At 36.5% G+C, this 19,732-nt stretch overlaps 1 protein-coding gene and 1 long non-coding RNA gene across 3 annotated transcripts; one reads left to right on the plus strand and one right to left on the minus strand.

The window, feature by feature from the left end:
- Positions 1–217: 217 nt before the first annotated feature.
- Positions 218–11,493, minus strand: chmp2b (charged multivesicular body protein 2B). The gene is made up of 6 exons (XM_004081694.4): positions 11,285–11,493; positions 8,900–8,991; positions 5,266–5,460; positions 3,836–3,938; positions 3,550–3,656; positions 218–1,857 (listed from the first exon to the last, which is right to left on the minus strand). Exons 1-6 carry the CDS (start codon positions 11,316–11,318, stop codon positions 1,741–1,743), a joined length of 648 nt encoding a protein of 215 aa, XP_004081742.1. The 5' UTR covers positions 11,319–11,493; the 3' UTR covers positions 218–1,740.
- Positions 8,998–19,132, plus strand: LOC110017353. 2 transcript variants are annotated; one of them, XR_002292715.1, is made up of 3 exons: positions 8,998–10,227; positions 12,206–12,299; positions 16,077–19,132. It is a non-coding gene; the product is annotated as an uncharacterized LOC110017353 (long non-coding RNA). The 2 variants fall into 2 exon arrangements; XR_002292716.1 differs by lacking the exon at positions 16,077–19,132 and adding an exon at positions 13,245–14,335 and having other exon boundaries at positions 12,206–13,153.
- Positions 19,133–19,732: the final 600 nt, after the last annotated feature.

The following is a 19,732-nucleotide window of genomic DNA, read 5'->3' on the forward strand; positions in this document are numbered from 1 at the left end:
ACAAAAGCTTTGTTAGGGGTTGACCTATAAAATCCTAATTGCATTAGTGCATATGCCTTAACTATAGCCTCATTATTTTTCATATGAAAATAAAATTTTAAAAATACACAAAAGGTGCTGCCCTGAAATACTGTAAACATTTTCAAAAATGCACACATTTTAACATTTGTAAACTTAAGCTAAGAAATGGTGGAAACAAAAGAAAGAAATGCTTTAGAAATGTAGATGAAGAAATTTTATTCATTTTATAAAAGTCTCAAATGTTTAACAGAGTCCATTTACAACAACTGGGAAGTAGAAGAGTTTGCAAACACTCAAACATAAAATGTCCCATCAGTGAAAATGTCAAAAATCTGTTCTGACCTACATTCTGATCACAATTACAACTGATTTGTACACAATAAAGGGATATCTTAAAAGAAAAGTTGGTGACTTTGGAGTAATTGTGGGATAAAACACATGCAAGAATGAGACATTTTGTGTTTTCATTGAAAAATGAGAAGAAAAGGTCAGCGAGACACACTACAACATCAAATTGAGGGGATGCCGATATTGTTTTCACAAAACCTGAAGTTTCTGGTATTATCAAAAGCTAAAGAAAAGTCAGCTTCAACTTTGGAGAAGTTAGGTTTCAATCACAGTGTGCTTTCAGCATACACTTTGCATACAATTTGTTGCTGTAGTGTGTATGTATGTGTGTGTTTTCTGAGTGAAGCAACTTGAAAAAACCTATGATAGTAACTGCACAGCAGCTGAAAACAAAAAAAAAAGGAATTGCAGGACCAGTGTCAACCTGCAATCAGTGTTTAAATCAAACATTAACCTACAAGTTGGAAGAAAACAAACCCTATTTCATTAAACAGCATCAGAAATGGATTCTAAACTCTGCCAGCCCTTCATTAGTCCTGATCTGCATTTAGGTCTTGTTGTCCAGTCTGTACATTAAAACGCTTTGGGATGATGGATGAATTTTTTGGTGAGGTTACACATGTTTATGCATATTTCTATTCCCAACAGATGCAGTTGCCTACATTAAAAGCTTAGAATTATAGTAATTAACGTATTAATGGACAAAAAAATTGCATGATGGAGACTATAGCCTAACAGGTGAAACAGGTTTTTCCTTCTAAAAACATGCTTTTATTTGTCCTAAAAAAAAACTAAAAAAAAAACATATGGATGATATTTGAATTAATCAGGAAGGTTAGACATAACTAATATCAATAAATATAGCAGGTGAAAAGTGAAAATTAGAAAAACTACAAAAAGAAAACAGATGGAAAGATAGGGAACACCTTAAATTCCTTTTGCTCATTGATAAATCCTACAAGCAAAACACAATTACCAACAAAAAAGAAAAGACAATTCCAAGCTCACCCATGTTCCAGTAGCCCTTAGAAAGACAGATTAAAGAAAATTTCATGGTGAAGGAGGTTCTCCGAGTCAAGTAGGTAATGTTTCAACATCATCAAGTTAGAGTCCCTCTATTGTTTGAATAAATATCATTTTGACACTAAGGGGTCATCCTGTAGATCTTTAAGGCAACCTGCATTTGAATGTGAGAACAGGAGTGTGGATGTATGACTGTGGGCTTTCCACAGCAATCGGCTTTTTCTGCGTGCATTTACACCCACAGCCTCACCCCCCAACCATGGGAAAACCAGTGTGTCTGACAGTCTATGTCAATGAGTATTATTGTTGCACTGGTTCGTAGGGTCCACACTAACGCGAAGCAGAATATTAGTCCACTCCCAGAGCTCGCAGCTGTCTCTCGATCTCATCGTCAGAGATAGTAGCTTGTTTGGAGGAGGACGCCGCGCCTGGGACGGACTTCCCTGCAGCTGGAGCCTTGATCATCTGGAAAAAAAAACCGACATAAAAACTGCCGTAAGCCAGCATATCCGGCTTTACATAAAACCACCTGCTGAAGTTTTGATCAAATATGGACATGCATTCCTATTCCATGTGAAAGAAAATCTGTTTAGACCAATTTAGAAGTTAGCGGAAGGTCACTTTGAATCCAAGGGTGTAACAATTGACTTAATCAATGAATCAATATATGTTCCTACAATGCAAGTAATAGAAGCACCCTTTTACTTTTTACTAGTACAAAATCACTTAAAAAATAAATAAATGGATTATAATCTATATTAGGCCTGCACACTAAATTGCAAATTTATTAATATCACAATATGAAGCATTAAAGTATGCATATCCCAAAAGACAGCGAAAATTGCATTAAATGGTAAACATAAATGTTCTAAAACAACCTTATGAAGCTTGAAATATTTAACGAATCATATAAAACCATTTGTGCATTTGACCAATCAGATGGACTCGTCTTATGATAGATGTTCACCTCCTGTGTAGACCAGGGTCATTTGGAGTACAATTTAAGTTATGTTGACTTTTATTTGTATTAAACTTGTTGGGGTGAAATTGAAATGATGTTTTGGTTGTTTTGTTTTATCGTGCAGCTCTGATCTACAGTACAGACCGAAAGTATGGACACACCTTCTTATTCAAATGAATGGGAAGGTGTGTCCAAACGTTTGGTCAAATCTGTATATGATTATTGATTGATTATTTTACTAGAATGTAAAAACAACCAAGTGCCTCACAGCAGACAACACACATGTAATGGGAGTAATAAATGATCAAGCCATCATTACAGTCCAATGTGTGGAAACAATTTCCAAAGACACGTGATCATACAGTAAGACAGGGCTGAACGTTATTAAACTAAAATGTGAATAGATTTGACATTAATTCTTGTTTATTTCTACACATATTTAATTTACACTTTATTATCTATCAAGAAATACAAGGAATGTGAATAACTTTACCTGCACTGCTCAGTATCCAGGTATTTATCTATTTATCACACTGGTGTAATTTTTGGCTAAAGATGTCCTGGATTGATTTTAGGTCAGTGAATTGGATTGTTAAAAATGAACCAATATTAATTATGAATTGAATAGTCAACAACAAATTAAAATATCAATCGAATTGTTGTCAAAGTACAACCCAACTTGGCTCCATCACTGAAGTAACATAGTGAACTTCAAATCTAAATAAGAATGGCAAAGCATTACAAAGCCATATAATTCTATTTTTTGTTTTCTTGTTTGTTGGTTGATGATCAAATATTCATATAAAAAGTAACTTGAATCTGCTGTCTGAAATTGTTATAACATTGTTTTTTACGTCTCTGTGGGAATTCAGGCCCGTTGGTAAATTCGTGGGGTTTCCCTAATAAGAAGTAATTACTCATGCAGCCCCGCAGGGGGCGCCAGACACACAGCAGATGGACAGCCTTGCAGTTACCACATTGCAAAGAGCTGAAGGCGAGCCCCACCATGTGGCAGCTGGGATGCATTTTAACAGGCGAGTACTTCTTGTTCTTCTTGCCGGGGGTTATGTACGCACTAAAGACTATTTAAATCTGGAACATGTACCGTAAAATGACGTGTTTTACTCTAAATATTGTTCTGGCACTTCAGGTACTCAAGTTCAATGTTCTGAGTAAAGAAGACATTTGCTTCTTACCTTTCCTGAGATCTCAATTCCAATCTCATCCAAAACTTGACTGACAATGTCCTCAGATTCTTCTTCATCACCAGATTCATCAAAAATCTCATCTAGGGTGTCGTTGACTGGACAGACAGAAAGGAGAAAGAATAAAAAAAAATGTGTTTAATTACAATCCCATTTTTTGGGGGGGGTAAAGCTGTTTTCTTGCATTTATTAAACTATTTCTTTTTCTCCTCAAACTAAAAAGCTATTAGCAACCTAATCTAGTAAGTATATGAATCCCAGAGCTGTGTGTTCTTACTCATGTCCTCAGTCATGCCCATCTTCATATTCTCCTTCTGGAAGTCCTGCATGGTCTTCAGGGTCTTCTGTGGATCCATCTTTTTATTCACAGCTTGCATCGTCTGTAGACATTTTTATAAGAAGGTAAACATGGAGGAAGAAATTGTAAGATAGGATGGATGAAAAAGACAATTTCTGATTGTGCAGATTCATCTAAAAACACAAGAAATCCAAAGGTGCTGGTATATGCCAAGTTATGAATGATATGCATGCCTGAAAATATTTACAGTTTAAATGCAAATACTTCTTTTCAAAAGATTCAAACATTAAAAACATGGGTTTTTAATTGGGTAAATTCTATGCAATTGTCCTTTTTTAGAATTGACTGTATGGTAGGTTTGCTCTATTTTGATCATGAGATCCCAGTGCCAGCAGAGCTAAACAGGTTTGGCCTGCCAGAACCCGCTGGCCTGAACACACAGCAAGGCCCGTCTCGCCTCAGCTGACACACATCTTAGTCCTGAAGCTGCAGTGATGGCCAAGTACACCATCAGACGCTGAGGCTTTTCAAAAAAATAAAAATAAAGACATATGTTTGGCATTCAACAAAGTTTTTTTTTCCCCTCCTGGCATTTTTTCATACACCTCACTGCCCTCCATTAATTTCAAGAATAATTATAGTTGACCCAGGCGTGTATGCCGTACAGGACATCACTCCAAGCCATTTACTACCATTTACTACAGTGTCACACTTCATTACCAGGCTGCGACGTGCTTTTAAGCATCAGAACATACATTCATTTTAAATCACAAGTTATTAGATAAAAGAGTTAACCTGAAAATGTCTACAACTGTAACTTATCTGTCTAGAAATGGAATCGTGACTCGTTTAAAAGAATCTGAGAGGCTAGGCCAGCACAATAAGTCGCAAATTTATGGTAACCTCAAATGTGCTAAAACAATCTTACAGCAGCTTGAAGTATTCAACAAATCAAATGAATCCATTTATGCATTTGACCAATCAGATGAAGGTCTTTTATGTTAGATGCTCATCTCCTGTGTAGACGAGGGTCATTTGGAATGTCATTTAAGTTGCATTGACTCTTATTTAAATTAAACTGTTACAGTGAAATGGAAATTATGTTTTTGATTGTTTTGCTATTTGTTCATGTATCGCAAGTTATATCGTCATCGCAATATTGATCACCAATATAGCAAATTACGAGTTTTCCTCATATCTTGCAGCCCTACCAGTGGCAGACAAAACGTTTCCTACGACTTAATTTCCTAAACACACTCTGGAAGGGGAGGTTTTCGTCCCCTTCAAAACAAAATCATCACGATTTGTTATCAAAATGTGGCTCCCTAAAACCTTTATCCATCTCTGCATCTATAGAATGTAAACATTTCAAAGTTCTGACCTCAAATCCGTTGATATGTTGAGCTTACCTTGGCGGTGGTGGACATGGCACCAGCCATCTTCATTTGAGAGTTCATAACCTTTGTCTGGGTGGACATGGAGGTCACCTTGGAGCTGACGGCGTACGTCCGGTTCTTCTGTTTCCTCAGCTGAACTAACTGCTTGGCGAGGATTTTGCAAGCTTCCCGGTTACCGCTTTTTGCCATCTTTTTGATCTCCAGCTCCTGGAAGGGAAAAGAAGTAAACCATGAGCACCAGTAAGGCTGGGTATCCCAGCCTGCAAAACACTGAACCCATTTGAGTTTATTTCACTTTTTCACAATTAGTGGACTTTTAATAAGATTTTATTTTATATTTTTATCTTTTTTTATTGATTTATTTCAAGTATTGTAGTCAAAGCAATAAAGAATTTACACATATTTATCAAACTCATTACAGAAATGATGAAATGCATAGATTTATCTCTTTATATAATATATACACTCACAGTTTCCTTGGATATAAAAAGTTTTTATCATATTTACCTAAACTAAACTGAAAATCTGAGAAAGAACATCTATTATTCCATCAGAAACTAATAGAGAAGCTATTTTATGACTACAAGATACAATAAGTTGCTTAAATGAAATCCTTAATTTTATAAATTGATACCGTTGTGAAGATCAACAGATTTTATTTAACCATAGCTTTCGTTTTTGTGCGTGTGTCGTAAAAAGCCATAATGTGTATAAATGTGAGGGTTTTCATGATGAAATTGTCCTCGATAAATTTCCAGAACAGAAGTGGTGGCAATACAGATCAAATGCAGGGCTCTACACGCCCCATCAGTCTGCTGAAACTCACTGAATCCCACACAAACAAACAAATCTAACGCTCAGTGCAACTTCCTGTATCTACTGAAGAGTTAAGCATCAGCAGGAGGAGAAATGGACCACTGCTGCACATTTCATTAAGTTTGTGAGTAAGGTTGTGCTGTAACAACGAATGGCTTGGTTCATTACAGAGTAAGCTGCCTGCTATAGATGACATTTACATCAAGAACACCTCAGTAAAGTCTGGATTTGGTCTGTCAGAAAGAGGTAACACCTAGATTTAACTACGGTAAGCAAAAAGGTGAGATAGCAATGGTGGAAAAATCTTGCAGGGGATTTGAATGATTTAGTAGTCACCTGGTCAAATCAGAGGACTGCCCGCATTTACGGAAAAAGCAAATAAATTAGATCTCAGCCTAAACAGCCGTCCTCTAGGATGACAATGGCCAGATTCATTAGGTTTAAATAGTAAAATGAGCAGCTTAGGCAGCATGAGACATCACTTAAGAGAGTCCAGACTTTAACCCTACAGGAGAAGCACATCACTCTCGATTTCGGGCTTCTGTGTTTAAAGCTCATGTTCCTGTATGGCTACCCAAGTTTCTCTGACCATTTTCAGGATCTATGTACAAAACATGCATCCATTAAATGCGCGTTAGAAGTTAAACCAGGTCAAACTTTGACTAATCACAGACTTGGATTTGAAAGAGACGTATGAATGGCGATACTTTTAATTCACGGAAGTGCCAACGGTTTGAAAAGTGATCATGGAAGAGAAATTAATAATTCCCGTTATTGCCAAATCAGATTTATACGACACCAAGTCTGTCATATATCGGAGCAGAGCTCTGAAAGAAAAAGCTTGGAGCAAGATTCATGAGATTTGCACCACTTCGACATTTTGCACCAAGCCTACTCCAACTGTAGGTGATGTACAACAGTAGACAAAGAAGAAGAAGCCCCTCCCTGCTCGTCCAGTGTCAACACCATAGATTAAATGTGTATCCGAGAACCCTCATTTAGCGCGTTACAACGTGTCAGGTGTGTCTGTAGCTTTACAGTTTTATTGGAGGAAGCTTCCGGCTGCAGTCCCACTTTCCCATTCCATGTTTCCCTTTAAAATTGGCTCATTCAAGTAAACAGCAGTTAATGAAATGTTTAACAGCCTTTTCTTAATGTATGAAAAATCAAAGTTAGACAAAATGCTTCAGATTACATGCCCATGATCTCATACTTTTTAGGTTTTTCTGCCATCATGTGAGAAATTGTGATGAAACAATTCAAGCTGTCTTCTCACATTTTGATAGAACCTGTTTTCTAAAATGTTCGACAAAGTTGTAACTTTGTAAATATATAAAGAAGAAAATCTCCGTCAATGATGTGATGAGAGTTTGACATTTTCACAGCCCTCCTGATGCGGTAGACTGACAGGAAATTTAAATTAAAACCATTTTTAAACCACATTGCATTAGAAATACACACAAATATTTGTAAAACAAATCACTACAAACCTCTATAGACTGCAGCATTCATGACTACACGCACCGTAAACAAACATCAAGATGACCAGCTAATGCGTTTAGCTTTTGGGGAAGAGTGCTGCTGTCTGCAGGGAGTCCATGTGCCGTCAGTGTGAGAGGCGCAAAGCGATGAGCGTAAAGCTCCTGTAAACCAGCCAACCAGCCCTCCCAGCTGCAGCATATCTTGTATGTTTACTGTGTGTGCTGAAAGCATCCCGTTCAAGAATCAAAGTTCATACATTTTTAATGTTTGATGCTGCAGGAGAAATAGGTTTTCCTCACAAATGCACATATATTTTGTAGTTTCAATGTGTTTGCTGTGCTGTAAACAAGTGCATAGCTAAGGAGGATTTGTTTTTTTTAAGAAAAAGAGTTAAAAGTAACAACAATAATGCTGTTTTGAAATTCAGAACACGTCTATATACTAAAAGCAGGATTGGGGAGCAGCTTTTAATGTCTTATTGTGTCTTATTTGTCTTTGTACGAAGATAGGAGTGTGCAAGATAGATAGAGCTGTCCAGAATATGATTCACAGCAGCAAACAAATAAGGGGCTGTCAGGCTTTTGCAGCCTTCAAACAGAGAAGTTGCTGCTTGAGTCTAAACACTGAGGAGGTTTTCAGAGCAGGACAGTGTAACGCTAAAGCAGCCTCAACACAGATTTTTGTTTTTTGTTTTTTACAAGCTTCTCTGCAGATATGTGGAAGAGTTTCAGGGAAATAAATATGATTCCATACAAAAAATGATCATTTTAAAAAAATGAGTTAATCAACTAATTGAGAAATTACATTTTCCATTTAATCTTTGGCTAAAATTATTATGTTGGCGATTCATAAATGTGGGTCAGTTTCATGTCTTAGACGAGCTAGATTTTCAAGAAAACGAATAACAAAGATTTCAGAAAAAACAGACTAATTAGCAAAAAACCATTAATGAAGAGGAAAAGTGTGGATCCCCTGGGACGTAATTATGTCTGGGACGATATTTGCTCAATACGACAGGGCGCGGAGGCTGCAGTCAGCTTCTTTCATCTTTCAAAGAGGGGAAATGTTGCGCACAACTGTGAACACCGAAATTAGAGTGCCACTCTGAGTAAGGGCGTGCGCATGTGTGCGAGTGTATGTGTGTGAGTGTATGTGTGTAGCCATGCTTGCCTCAAGCAAAGCCACCACACCGACTCATTCTTGACTATTGTTTCAGACCCATCAGCCAATCAAAATCAGCCACAAATTATAGAAAGAGGGTGTAATGTGCATCTGGGGCTGTTAAAGGAAAGCTACATCTTTCCTCTTAATTTCAATATGTGTGTACAATTGTGAAATGCTTTCATACCAGTTGTTTTTCTTGCTTTTCCAGCGCAGCTCTGTCTCTGGTGATCTGCCTCTGAGTACCGCGCAGCTCCTTCGACTGTTCCTTAATGATGTCTGCAGAAAGTGTGTAAAAAAGGGGTAAAAATGTGGAAAGAAGTGGAAAATTACCATAAAGTAGATACAACTAAATTAAAAAAAAAAGATTGAACAGCCATCAACTTAAAATAGTACAAAGATCATATAGCTGTTCTCTAAAATTAATATATTTTGAATGAAATAGTTCAAAGCTGATGTTTTTTTCCAACGGATGTCAATGAATGTGCATAAAAAAACAGAAGGTACAGACTCCACACAGACATCTGTAGCCTTCACCCTACTAGACAACAGATCTGAATATGTGCGCCCAGAGGCATGTGAGATGCATCTTTGGAAACAGCTGCACATTGGATGCATACTGGTCCCAACAGCTGCACAACAGTGTTTTAGAAACAGCAAAAAGACATCAAGTATGATTGCATATTACACTTCATTCATTTTGGCAGAATTAAACCAAAGTAATCAAGGACTGCATCTACCTAAACACAAGTTTAAAATTATTATTTTTTTTTTAATCTGCAAATACAGGATTTTATTTTAAAATGCATTCTGAGGTTATGCTCTAAAAATATAGTATTATAAATCAGAATAGGTTAATTTAATTAAAAAAATGATTATAATAAATCAGAATAAACATTAAATTAGTTAAAAGTAAAGATAACACAAAATAGAAAAGTGCAAAACAGTTTAAACTTTTTTTTAACCTGCCATTCAGTTTAAAAGACATACAGCGCAGTGATTTTTATACTTCAGTTAAGACTTCTTAGGATTTGCTTTTATACTGTCAGTTTTAACAAAGTTTTTAAAAATCTGTCAATAAAAAAACTAACTTAAAAAAAAACTAAAAAAAACTTAGAGATCCCAGCTAACAGGTTGAAGAAAGTTGAGAAATGAAATAGAGGAAAAACACTATAAAGTCCAGCTTTAATGCTTCTTTTTCAATTTTGAAAAAAGGTAAATAATTATAAAATTGGTAGAAAATCATCTCTGCAACTGACCACTACTGATAATGATGCTTACATACGTATAAGGTGACGTGCCACCAACGTCTTAAAGTGGGAGGGATATCATCCTACAAATACGTGCGACCTAAGCCACCCGCCATCCAAATTTGCCAAATATCTAGAAACCACTTGAAAATGTGAGATCCATATTTTTTTTTTCTAAAATGAGGAATAGACACCAAAGAAAACTCATGAGAAGGAGACAGAAATTCAAACTTAGGAAACCTAACTACATCTGAGTGGATCAGAGGTAAGGCAGCACAGTGAGTATAATATGCGGATGATCGGTGTGGGTGAGGCTCAAATGAGAGGTACTGGGAGCGGTAAAAAAAAAAAAAAAGCTGTAAAAAAAAAAAAAAAGTTTCCCTGACCAACCCAGCATAAATCTAAACCTGATTCAATTCATTTTAATGTGTTTCTGCACACAGATACATATCTGGTACCAATCTATTTGAAATAGTTATATACATTTCTAATTCCAGCAATTGGGACTGATTAATTTACGGTGACCAAAAAATGTAGCAGATTATTCATCTTAACTAATTCAGACTGATTTCCAAACCTAAAAGAAAAATGTTAAAACATTTTTACTAAAAAAAACTGAATGAATGTAAAAATGATATCATATGGACAATAGTAAAATGATCTCGTCATACAAGCAGCATGACAATGATGTCACGGCAACAACCTCTCCTAAATTTATTGCACAATTTTAATATAGCACCTGACTGAAATTAATCTGCTTTACTACAGGGTTTGTGCGAAGAACAATATATCAGCTACAATATAACAAAAAATTATAATATTTATATGAAATGGGTACTAAAATAGTGTATGGCTTTTAGATTAACTAACACAGCAGTAAAATAAGACAACAGATACAGGAACAAGAAATTTAATTTTTGACTGAGTGACTAACATACAATATGCACTAGACTCGACAGTTTTTTTTAAGAGAATAAAATTGTTTCGCGTAGTGTTTTTTTTTTTTTTTTTTTGAAATAACCATTTTTGACGAAGGGAGAAATATGAATTATTCTATAGGAACAAGCAAATACCATTAATTAATCACCATTTCGGTGGTTAGCTCTTAAACAAGCTATGCAGTAGTTTAGCATTGTTAGCCTAGGACTGAATGAGCAAAAGCTATAAGCGTCGAGTAGCGTGACAGGTGACTCAACAACCTGTGAACGGGTTATTCTAGTTAAGTGAGTGAAGCTAATTTTCGATGGTAACAACTGAACAAGGAAGGCGAAACGCAAAGGCTAAAAACAACTTAGCTAGGTCTTTACTGGGACCAAACTTACCATCGACAGTCTTCTTCTTGAAAAGGGAAGCCATTTCGCCGCTCTATGTTTACTTTACTGCCGAGTATAAATCCTATGCTAAGTGAATTATGTCGAGAAAGGCTTCGTTTAGGCGCCAGACCCGGACACTGGATCAGTTTCAGCTGCCTCTCCTTCCTGGCTGACTTTTCTGTTGCCGGAGAGTTCCTGTCTCAGCTGACTCACTCAGAAGCTCTCTGTGACGTCACGGCGGGACTCGCATGCTGCCTTTGTGTTCTTCGTAAAAATGAAATCTCCTAATTAAAAATTAAAACAAAGTCAAAAATATGAACTGCAACCTATCATAGGTTAGTCAGCCAATATATACGTGTAAACAAGAAGTAGCGGAATACCAATCAATATCTTAGTTCCAAATGCTTTTGATGTAACACGATTATTTTGGATATAGTGGGAAATCGTGCTTAAAGGGGATATAAATGCTGTAATTTTAATAAAATAAAACACAATAGTGCTACAAAATATATATATAATCTTACATAGAAAAAACACATATTATTTCATTAGATTAAGCGAAATTAATATTTAAACACCTTTTTGCCCAATTTATCGTGTAGCATTTAAACGTAGCTGTGTTTGAAAAGCTGTTCAGAAATATTTTAGGAAATTAAGAAACAAGGCTAAATGAGAAAGATACATTTGTCATTTTCCTCTTTTAATTTATTGTTCATAGCCACAAACATTTTCATGTAAGAACGTTGTAGTAGTGAAAAAAAAATATTCCCACAGCTTTGAATAGAATTATAGATACTCCCAAACTCCATACACTAGTTTGTAAGGATATATCTCACTGATCTCATCCTGAAAATGTGAAACACACAAAGGAGTAGGACTCTGATCCATTAAACAACTCATTTTGACATGTTTTTCTGAACTGCCTTGTAGGTCAGAAGCAAAGGAGAAAAAGGAGTGTAGGAGGAGAACTCATCCCGGGGATGGTGGGAGATACCAAGTTACAATTGAACCACAAGAGAGAAAGGTGACTTTGAACACGTGCATGGAGGATGGGGAGCTCTTTGTTATTTTTATTTATTTTTTATTTTATCTTCAAGGAGGTGGATGCATGAGGGCTCTTTACGTCTGTGTCGGCATGTTGTCCTAAGGCGTTACTCTTGTTAAGGTTATTAGGGGAGATGGTTTGCACTAATCAGTGGAGGACTATAGGGACTCCTGCTAAACAGCCTCACCATCAGATCGCTCAAGTAGTGATACATCTTGCCCCAAGCACACAAAGGACCAACTAGTGCTAAGCCTTTGTGACTTTGTTGCTGCAAAACAGCAGCAACTGTATCAGTGCTTGAGTTCACGCAGGAGTAGTTTTATTATTCCACTTTTTGTCCCCTCTTTTTTTTTCTAAAAAATGAACAGTAATCTTTAATCGTTGATTTAAATAGACTGAAAGGAATATATCTAATAACACAGAAATGTGGATTTACATACTTTTTTGTCAATTTATGCACACTATTACACCTCCCTTAATGTTTGTGTGCTTTTTTAAAGGTTGTCACCTTGTAGATGATGATACTGTCACTATTCCTCAGATCAACTAAGAAAAAGATTTTTAAAAGAAACAACAGCCAATTTTAATTTTAGCACTACTTTCCACCAAAGTCTCCACTTTCTTCAATTATCTCTTTATCCCAATCTCGCTCCATCCTGTAACTTAGCCCGGAGCAAGCAGCCCTATGATGTTAAGGGACTAACTATAGAGTGTGTCGACACATACCTAGCAGAGTGAAGCAGAGAGAGAGAGACAATCATGTGTGAAATGAGATCTCAGCACAATCAGAGGGAGTTGGAGCCATAAAGCACATCAAGCTTTTCAGCTTTAAGGTATCACGTTACAAATTGCACAGATCTTTACTCTTGATGATGGTGAAGCTGTTGCAGTTCACTAACCACTGTGTATTTGTTTCTTCCACAGATGAAGCTAATCATGGACCTCAGGATATGAAGCTATACTCGTACCCTAACTACAACATAAATCACAAGCGTTTTCCACCGTGTTTTTGAACTTTTCCTTCTGGAAACCATTCTAAAGATAAACCATCCAGAACAACTGTAAAGAATCCCAATCAGCAACTTTACGTTTACCACAATGAGAAAACAAACCTGAATCATTGCTTTCCGACTTTTACAGCAGAGGGCTGCAATATCTACCAGACAATGAATTTCATTATTTTTCTATGATTTGGCCCTCCCAATAGAATTTTGACTAACCTCCCAAGGGCCTCCTCAGTCTGCGTGTCTCAGCCCCACAGCAAGTATACCATAAATTCTGAATCACAATGGAATACAAGATATGAATAGAAGATGTAATCCTCACTTCACTCCTGACAAACAACTGCAGTGTGACTTATGTCTGTTTGTAAGCGCAGAGACAACATGGACTGTGATGGTAGAAGTGGGATTTCAGCAGCTTTTCTGTTATAAATATATGTTACTGATGTCACATAAAACATGAAAAAAGGAGTAAAAGAACAGAGGAAGAAGAAATGCAGAGAAATTAAACATGGAAAAGACAATTATCAAAATGAATAAGTCAAGAAACTATTTCCTCTACTTTTCATTTGGAAAGTGGCAAAGCTGGAAACTACAGGGTGTTGCAACTGAGTGGCTAATTCTGAAATCTTGATTTCACATCGAAAGTTGTCTCAAACTGGATTATGTAAATACCATAAAATGAAACTTTTGTCTCTCCCTTTGTTCAGGAACAATCGGCTTTGAGAGACGTGGACACATTTCACCGCACTAAAATGCAGAAAGTGTTAGTGGAGGATTATAAATATTGATCAGTTTGTAAAAATATAAATTCCATTAATGATACATAAACAAAGAAATAAACAACATAATATAATTTAATAATGTTAATTCAATTCAATTCAATTTAATTCAATTTTATTTATATAGCCCAAATTCACAACAACAGTCGTCTCGATTCTAGCTATGATTTCCGGCAAAGTCTTTTATTTTTTCTTTATTGTTTCAAATTCTCTTTAAAATAAAATAAAAAAGGACTTTTATTGGTTTTATGTCCATCCATCCATCCATCCATCCATCCATCCATCCATCCATCCATCCATCCATCCATCCATCCATCCATCCATCCATCCATCCATCCATCCATCCATCCATCCATCCATCCATCCATCCATCTATCCATCCATTTATCCATTTTAATTCAATTGATTTTAATTCAATTCAATTTAATTTGTTTAGCCCAAAATCACAACAACAGTTGTCTCAGTGGGATCCATACCGGTAATTGTGAAGTAAAACATAAAATCATAAGGATCATAAATCCATCCATCCATCCATCCATCCATCCATCCATCCATCCATCCATCCATCCATCCATCCATCCATCCATCCATCCATCCATCCATCCATCCATCCATCCATTTATCTATTTTTAATTTGCTTTATTCCTGCTTGGGGTCACAGGGATGCTGTAGCAAACCCAGCTAACGAAGGGCGAAGGCGAATAGATAGGCAGATGAAACCTGGATAGTTCACCAGTCCATGGCACGGCCACAACTAATCCACATCATTTAATTCAAAATAATTTTCTTTTGTTAAACACTCTACAGTCGCAGGGCCAGATAGCCTTACAGCATGCTGTAAACCCATGTGAGAGGGAATCTTTGATATTACATGTATTCCCTTCATCCCAGCTGTCATAGATCAAATTTTGGGGTACATTTTGGCCACCACCACATAGCCAGACATTCCTGTGATGTTGATGACCATAGTCATCAACTTCACAGGAATTTTATAGACTATTTGAGGTAGCAGGGGAAATAAGTCTGGTGGTATGTTAGCTTGTTGGAATGGGGTGACTGAATTAGTTTCTGGCGAGGCAAGGCAATTGTTTTAGTTAATGAGACAATTTTGCAAATGAGAAGTGTTCCATAAAAACCAAGCTGAAATGAAACATTTTGGTTTTATAAGGACAGGTCAATATTAATAGAATTTAAGGTTCCCACTGATTATGTTGATCTACTATTATGCTTTTTTTAATTCAGTTTATAGCTTTTAAATAATGTTTTGACATTCAGATTTCAGCAGGACTCAAACAAAGTAGTGGAGGGAACAGAGGACATATGGAAGACAGCAGGTGTCTGACAGGGAGACGCGAGAGACAGAGGGAGTGTAAGAAGCAAGGAAATGGGGTGAAAGCAGCAGGAGAAGGAGAGGGCAGGGGAGTTTGGGATGGTCTAATAAATCGAGTGAGTGACTCCACACTCTTTTGCCTGTGGGACAAATCTAACCGCGTTCACCGGCGCAGTGCAGCATTTGGGAATTGTGGGTAATGAGAGATTATTTCCCCCTGTAGTGTTTGCTCATCATCCCTGCCACCCCCAATCTCCCCTGCCTCCGAGGAGGCACACAGTCTCAGCACCACACACACTTAGGAAGAAGTAGTACTCATATGCAGGTGTAAAATGACATGAATATTAAGAGAGATAAACTAGATGTGAACATACACTCCCCCGCAACCTACGGGCATGCTGTCTTTCTGAGTAAGGTCATCTTCAATGTATTATTATTTAAACCAGCTGCTGGCGCTTGTTTTGGAATTTCACACATTTGCACGATTCGGTGACCCCCACTCTTTCTTCCACAGGTCCTTTTTGCCTGGAGATATCAATCTGTCTAAGGGTACATGCGTCAAACCAGAGCCCTCTTTTGCCCCATCCCTCTCTCTTTTCACTCTCTGTTGTCTTCTCAGTTCATGTTCTTTTTTCCCCTGCAGCGAATGTGACCAAAGGAAGTGAGCCAGTTGTCCCAGCAGGAGCACAGCATCAGACGCGCAATAATCAGGAGGGAATTAGAGTCATTATGGCTAGAAGGGTAATGGAGGACAAGTCCTTCACTCCAAAAATGGGAGAAAGAGGTTTGTTCAGTTGTAGGAAACTAGATTTATTCTGTTGTATATATACTAAGATCTTCTCCACAAAAGAAAATAAAAAATATGAAAATGCAAAGGTAATTTTGCAACCACCTGCACATAGATGGTAAAATATATTTTTAATAATTTCACCATTTTTTTTTTATGATTCTGTCTTGCAAATGCTTCCAGGTCTGTGTATGTTCAAACTGAAGTGATTATTGTTTCAAATTTAACATTTTCAATTGCTTCAATCTGCCCCAGCACAAAAATGTAATACATAAACCTGAATGTGCTCTTCTAATGTTTGCAGATGTTCCTAATTTTGATCTTGAATTTAGTCAGATGTTTTTCCCATTTTTTGCCAATACTATCCAATAACTTTTTATTGCTTGATCAAGAATAGTGAAATACTCCACTGTAAAAACAGGCTTCCTTGAAATTAGTCAAATATTCTTTAAGAAAAAAGTCTTTAAATAAGCAAAAAGAAATCTGTCAATGGGGTAAGAAATGTTGTTTCATAAAGAAATATTAAGATTTTTTTCTGCCATTTAAAAACTTAGATAAAATTATTCTCCTGGCAAGAAAGGAAATAGGAATGCTTCTCTAAGCCGTTTTTGTTACAACTGGAATGATGGAAACCCAAGTGCAGAAAGGAATCAGGCTGAGTCTCTAGAATGCGCCAAAAAGCAATTTAATTAATGACAAAAAAATGTAGGTGGGAACAAAAATCCAATCTCCTCACTGGAGGGAAAACTGCAAAAGGTAAAAAATATGAACTAAACAAAGACACAAAAAAACCAAAGGACAAGCAGACCTCAGTGTCAGGTGAGCAAGAGAACCACAGAGCTAACAGGGACGCACCCACAATGGGGACTGAGTGACTTCAACTTAATAAGCTTAAATACAATGTGCAAGCAGCTGTGCACTCTTCCACAGAGAGTACCAGGTACAGGAGGGAGGAACCATCCAGGAGACGTGACAGCTGAGCTGCAAAACATAGAAGCAGTCAGAAACAGAACAAAAACACCAAACTGAGACAGTTTGACTTTCTAAAGATTCCGTTTTTGTCGTGTGACACCGTATTTCTTTGTGTAGTCTGTTGAGTTTTGTTTTTTTTTGACACATTATATGTAGTAGTATTATTATTATATCAGAAAAGTTTTATCAGAAAAGTAAGTTTTAAACTACCATAAGTTGTACTTATTAGAATAATTTCACACATCTCAAGGAGAAAAATGTCAAAACAATTGGCTCCTATTTTTTTCCCCTTTGGCCAAGATTTTCATACTTGTTCATTTTGTTTGAGCGGGAAGTTTCTTTTTCCAGAGTGACCCTCACATAGGAATTCTCCTCCGTTACCATGACCCTGCCTTTGAGTCTCCATCATCTCATTAACTTGTGGCGGGCAGCCTGAGCAGCTTCCATTATCTTTATACAGACAGAGCAGAAGTTAAAAATGGAAGATGGACTGAGTAATTACGTGCTTTTTAAGCAAGGTCAGCATGCAGACTCTGAACACACTGTCCAGACGGACTGTATAGGTTAAACACACAAAGCACAATGGAAACACTTTTCTTTGTTCACGTTTTGCAATTAAAAGTCTAATTTCAGCCATGAAAATGTGCAAAACTGGAGAGAACAATAAAATCCCAAAGTGTGTGATCTCTAAAATAATGAAGTCGATATAAGTGTTTTGTTTTTCCTCTTGGTTAAACATGTAAATTTTACTTCCATTAACTGCCAAATGACAGTCTTTTGTTCATTAATGGGATGTCAAAGTGCAAATTAGTTCACCAATTTGTTTTGTACCACTCTGCCAACCAAATGATCACATTCTGGTTGTAAAGTAGAAGAGTATTTGATTATTAACTCAGTTAGCAGTTTTTTTCCCCCTTCGAACTTCACTGTTAATGATTAAAAATACACTCACATTACATCAGTTTGTATAATGCAGATGTGTTAATGACACTTTAATTAGACTTGGGCTCTTCTCCTCCCCCACCACAGGGGCATGGAAGAAGACACATTTAATTAGACGACTCAGCATCATTCAAAATCATTGCAAAAAGTATTCATCTTAACTTTAAGATTCTATTTTACAAAACAGAAAAGAACAAGTTAAAAAAGACTTAAAAACATGACAAGAAATAAGAAGACATGATACATTGAAGTATGTGTTGCCTGAAAGTTATTTTGGAACATCTAATTTTATTTTTTTTTAAAGTGAATTTAGTTTTGTAGACTGAGACTTATAAATAAACTAATGATGTTTCAGTTTCACGATATGAAATTTCACCCTAAAAGTTTATCAATAAACAAAGAAAAACTATGTTACATTAAAAAAAGACAAAATCTTCAATCAACATGCAGCTGCATGGACATTTATTCTGTGTCACTAAAGATTTAAAAAAATAAAAATACTAAGTATAGGAAATGTATTTTTAACACCATCATAACAACTGGATATTATGTTGTAAAAAATGAAAGTATGATATTTTCCTCCTCATCAGCATATTGATCTTCTTCATCAGGTCATCTTGAGAGCTGGCTCAGGCAGGTGTGCATATTCAAAGACTCTCTACAGGCCAACAGAATGATGACAACCACAGAAAATCTAATGATGCTACGTTTTGCCTTCCTGGCACAACTTTCTCCTTTATATGTCTGGTCAAAAGGGAGCACATTTTGTATTTAAAAATATCTAAAAGAGGGGTTCAAATTATTTCAATTTTAATCATCCTGAAGCCTTTATTTTGTCCAAAGTTCTTCTTTGTGGGAAAAAATGCAAACCTTTTTATTTTTTTTGTTTTCTTTTGTGTCTTGAAGGAGCCAAAGTGTATTTTTCTGCGTTTGTTGAGATGCTTTTGTCATTTAATATCATGGAGGTTCAATAAAACAGATCTAAAGGTTTCACTAAATTCCTTCCCTAAACCATGTGATTTTCTCTACTCACCTGGTACAGGTAACACAGGTGTAGGTCATCAAGAATCTGTGCCCTAAGGGTTTTTAAGTGTGGGGAGTGACACACTGGGAAGGTTTTCCATGCATTTGGTAGTAATAATTTATAGGCTTTGCTTGTTCTTTTATCAGGCTAGTTTGGGTTAGGTTGCCTTTACCAGCAGTGATAAGTCATTTTTCTTTTTTCAGGCAGAGAATATTTTGACAGCATCAGAAAAAAGCTGGGATCCCCTCTCGTGTCCTCTACCTTATTTCACATGTTGTGACCCATCTTTGGTAACTATATTGAAGTGACTGCATATCTGGGCCATAACAGTTGGGAGAAAAGCAGTAATTCTTCATTATATTTCTTGTTCTTTCCCCTCTTCTTTCTCTTTTTTTCCCTCTTTAACATTCTTTAATATTCATCTTTTTGGCTCATTGAGGAGCATAGGAGTGACGTTCTGGCTTCTATATGTTTAGGGGAAACTCCTGAGATCTCTATTCTTGTCAGTTTTTTTTTTTCTTTTCTACAAGACAGCTAGATGCTTCCTTCTCTGTCTCTGACTGCTTTACTTCTT

The sequence above is a fragment of the Oryzias latipes genome, chromosome 21 (genome assembly GCF_002234675.1).
Source record: "Oryzias latipes chromosome 21, ASM223467v1".
Classification (NCBI taxonomy): Eukaryota; Metazoa; Chordata; class Actinopteri; order Beloniformes; family Adrianichthyidae; genus Oryzias; species Oryzias latipes.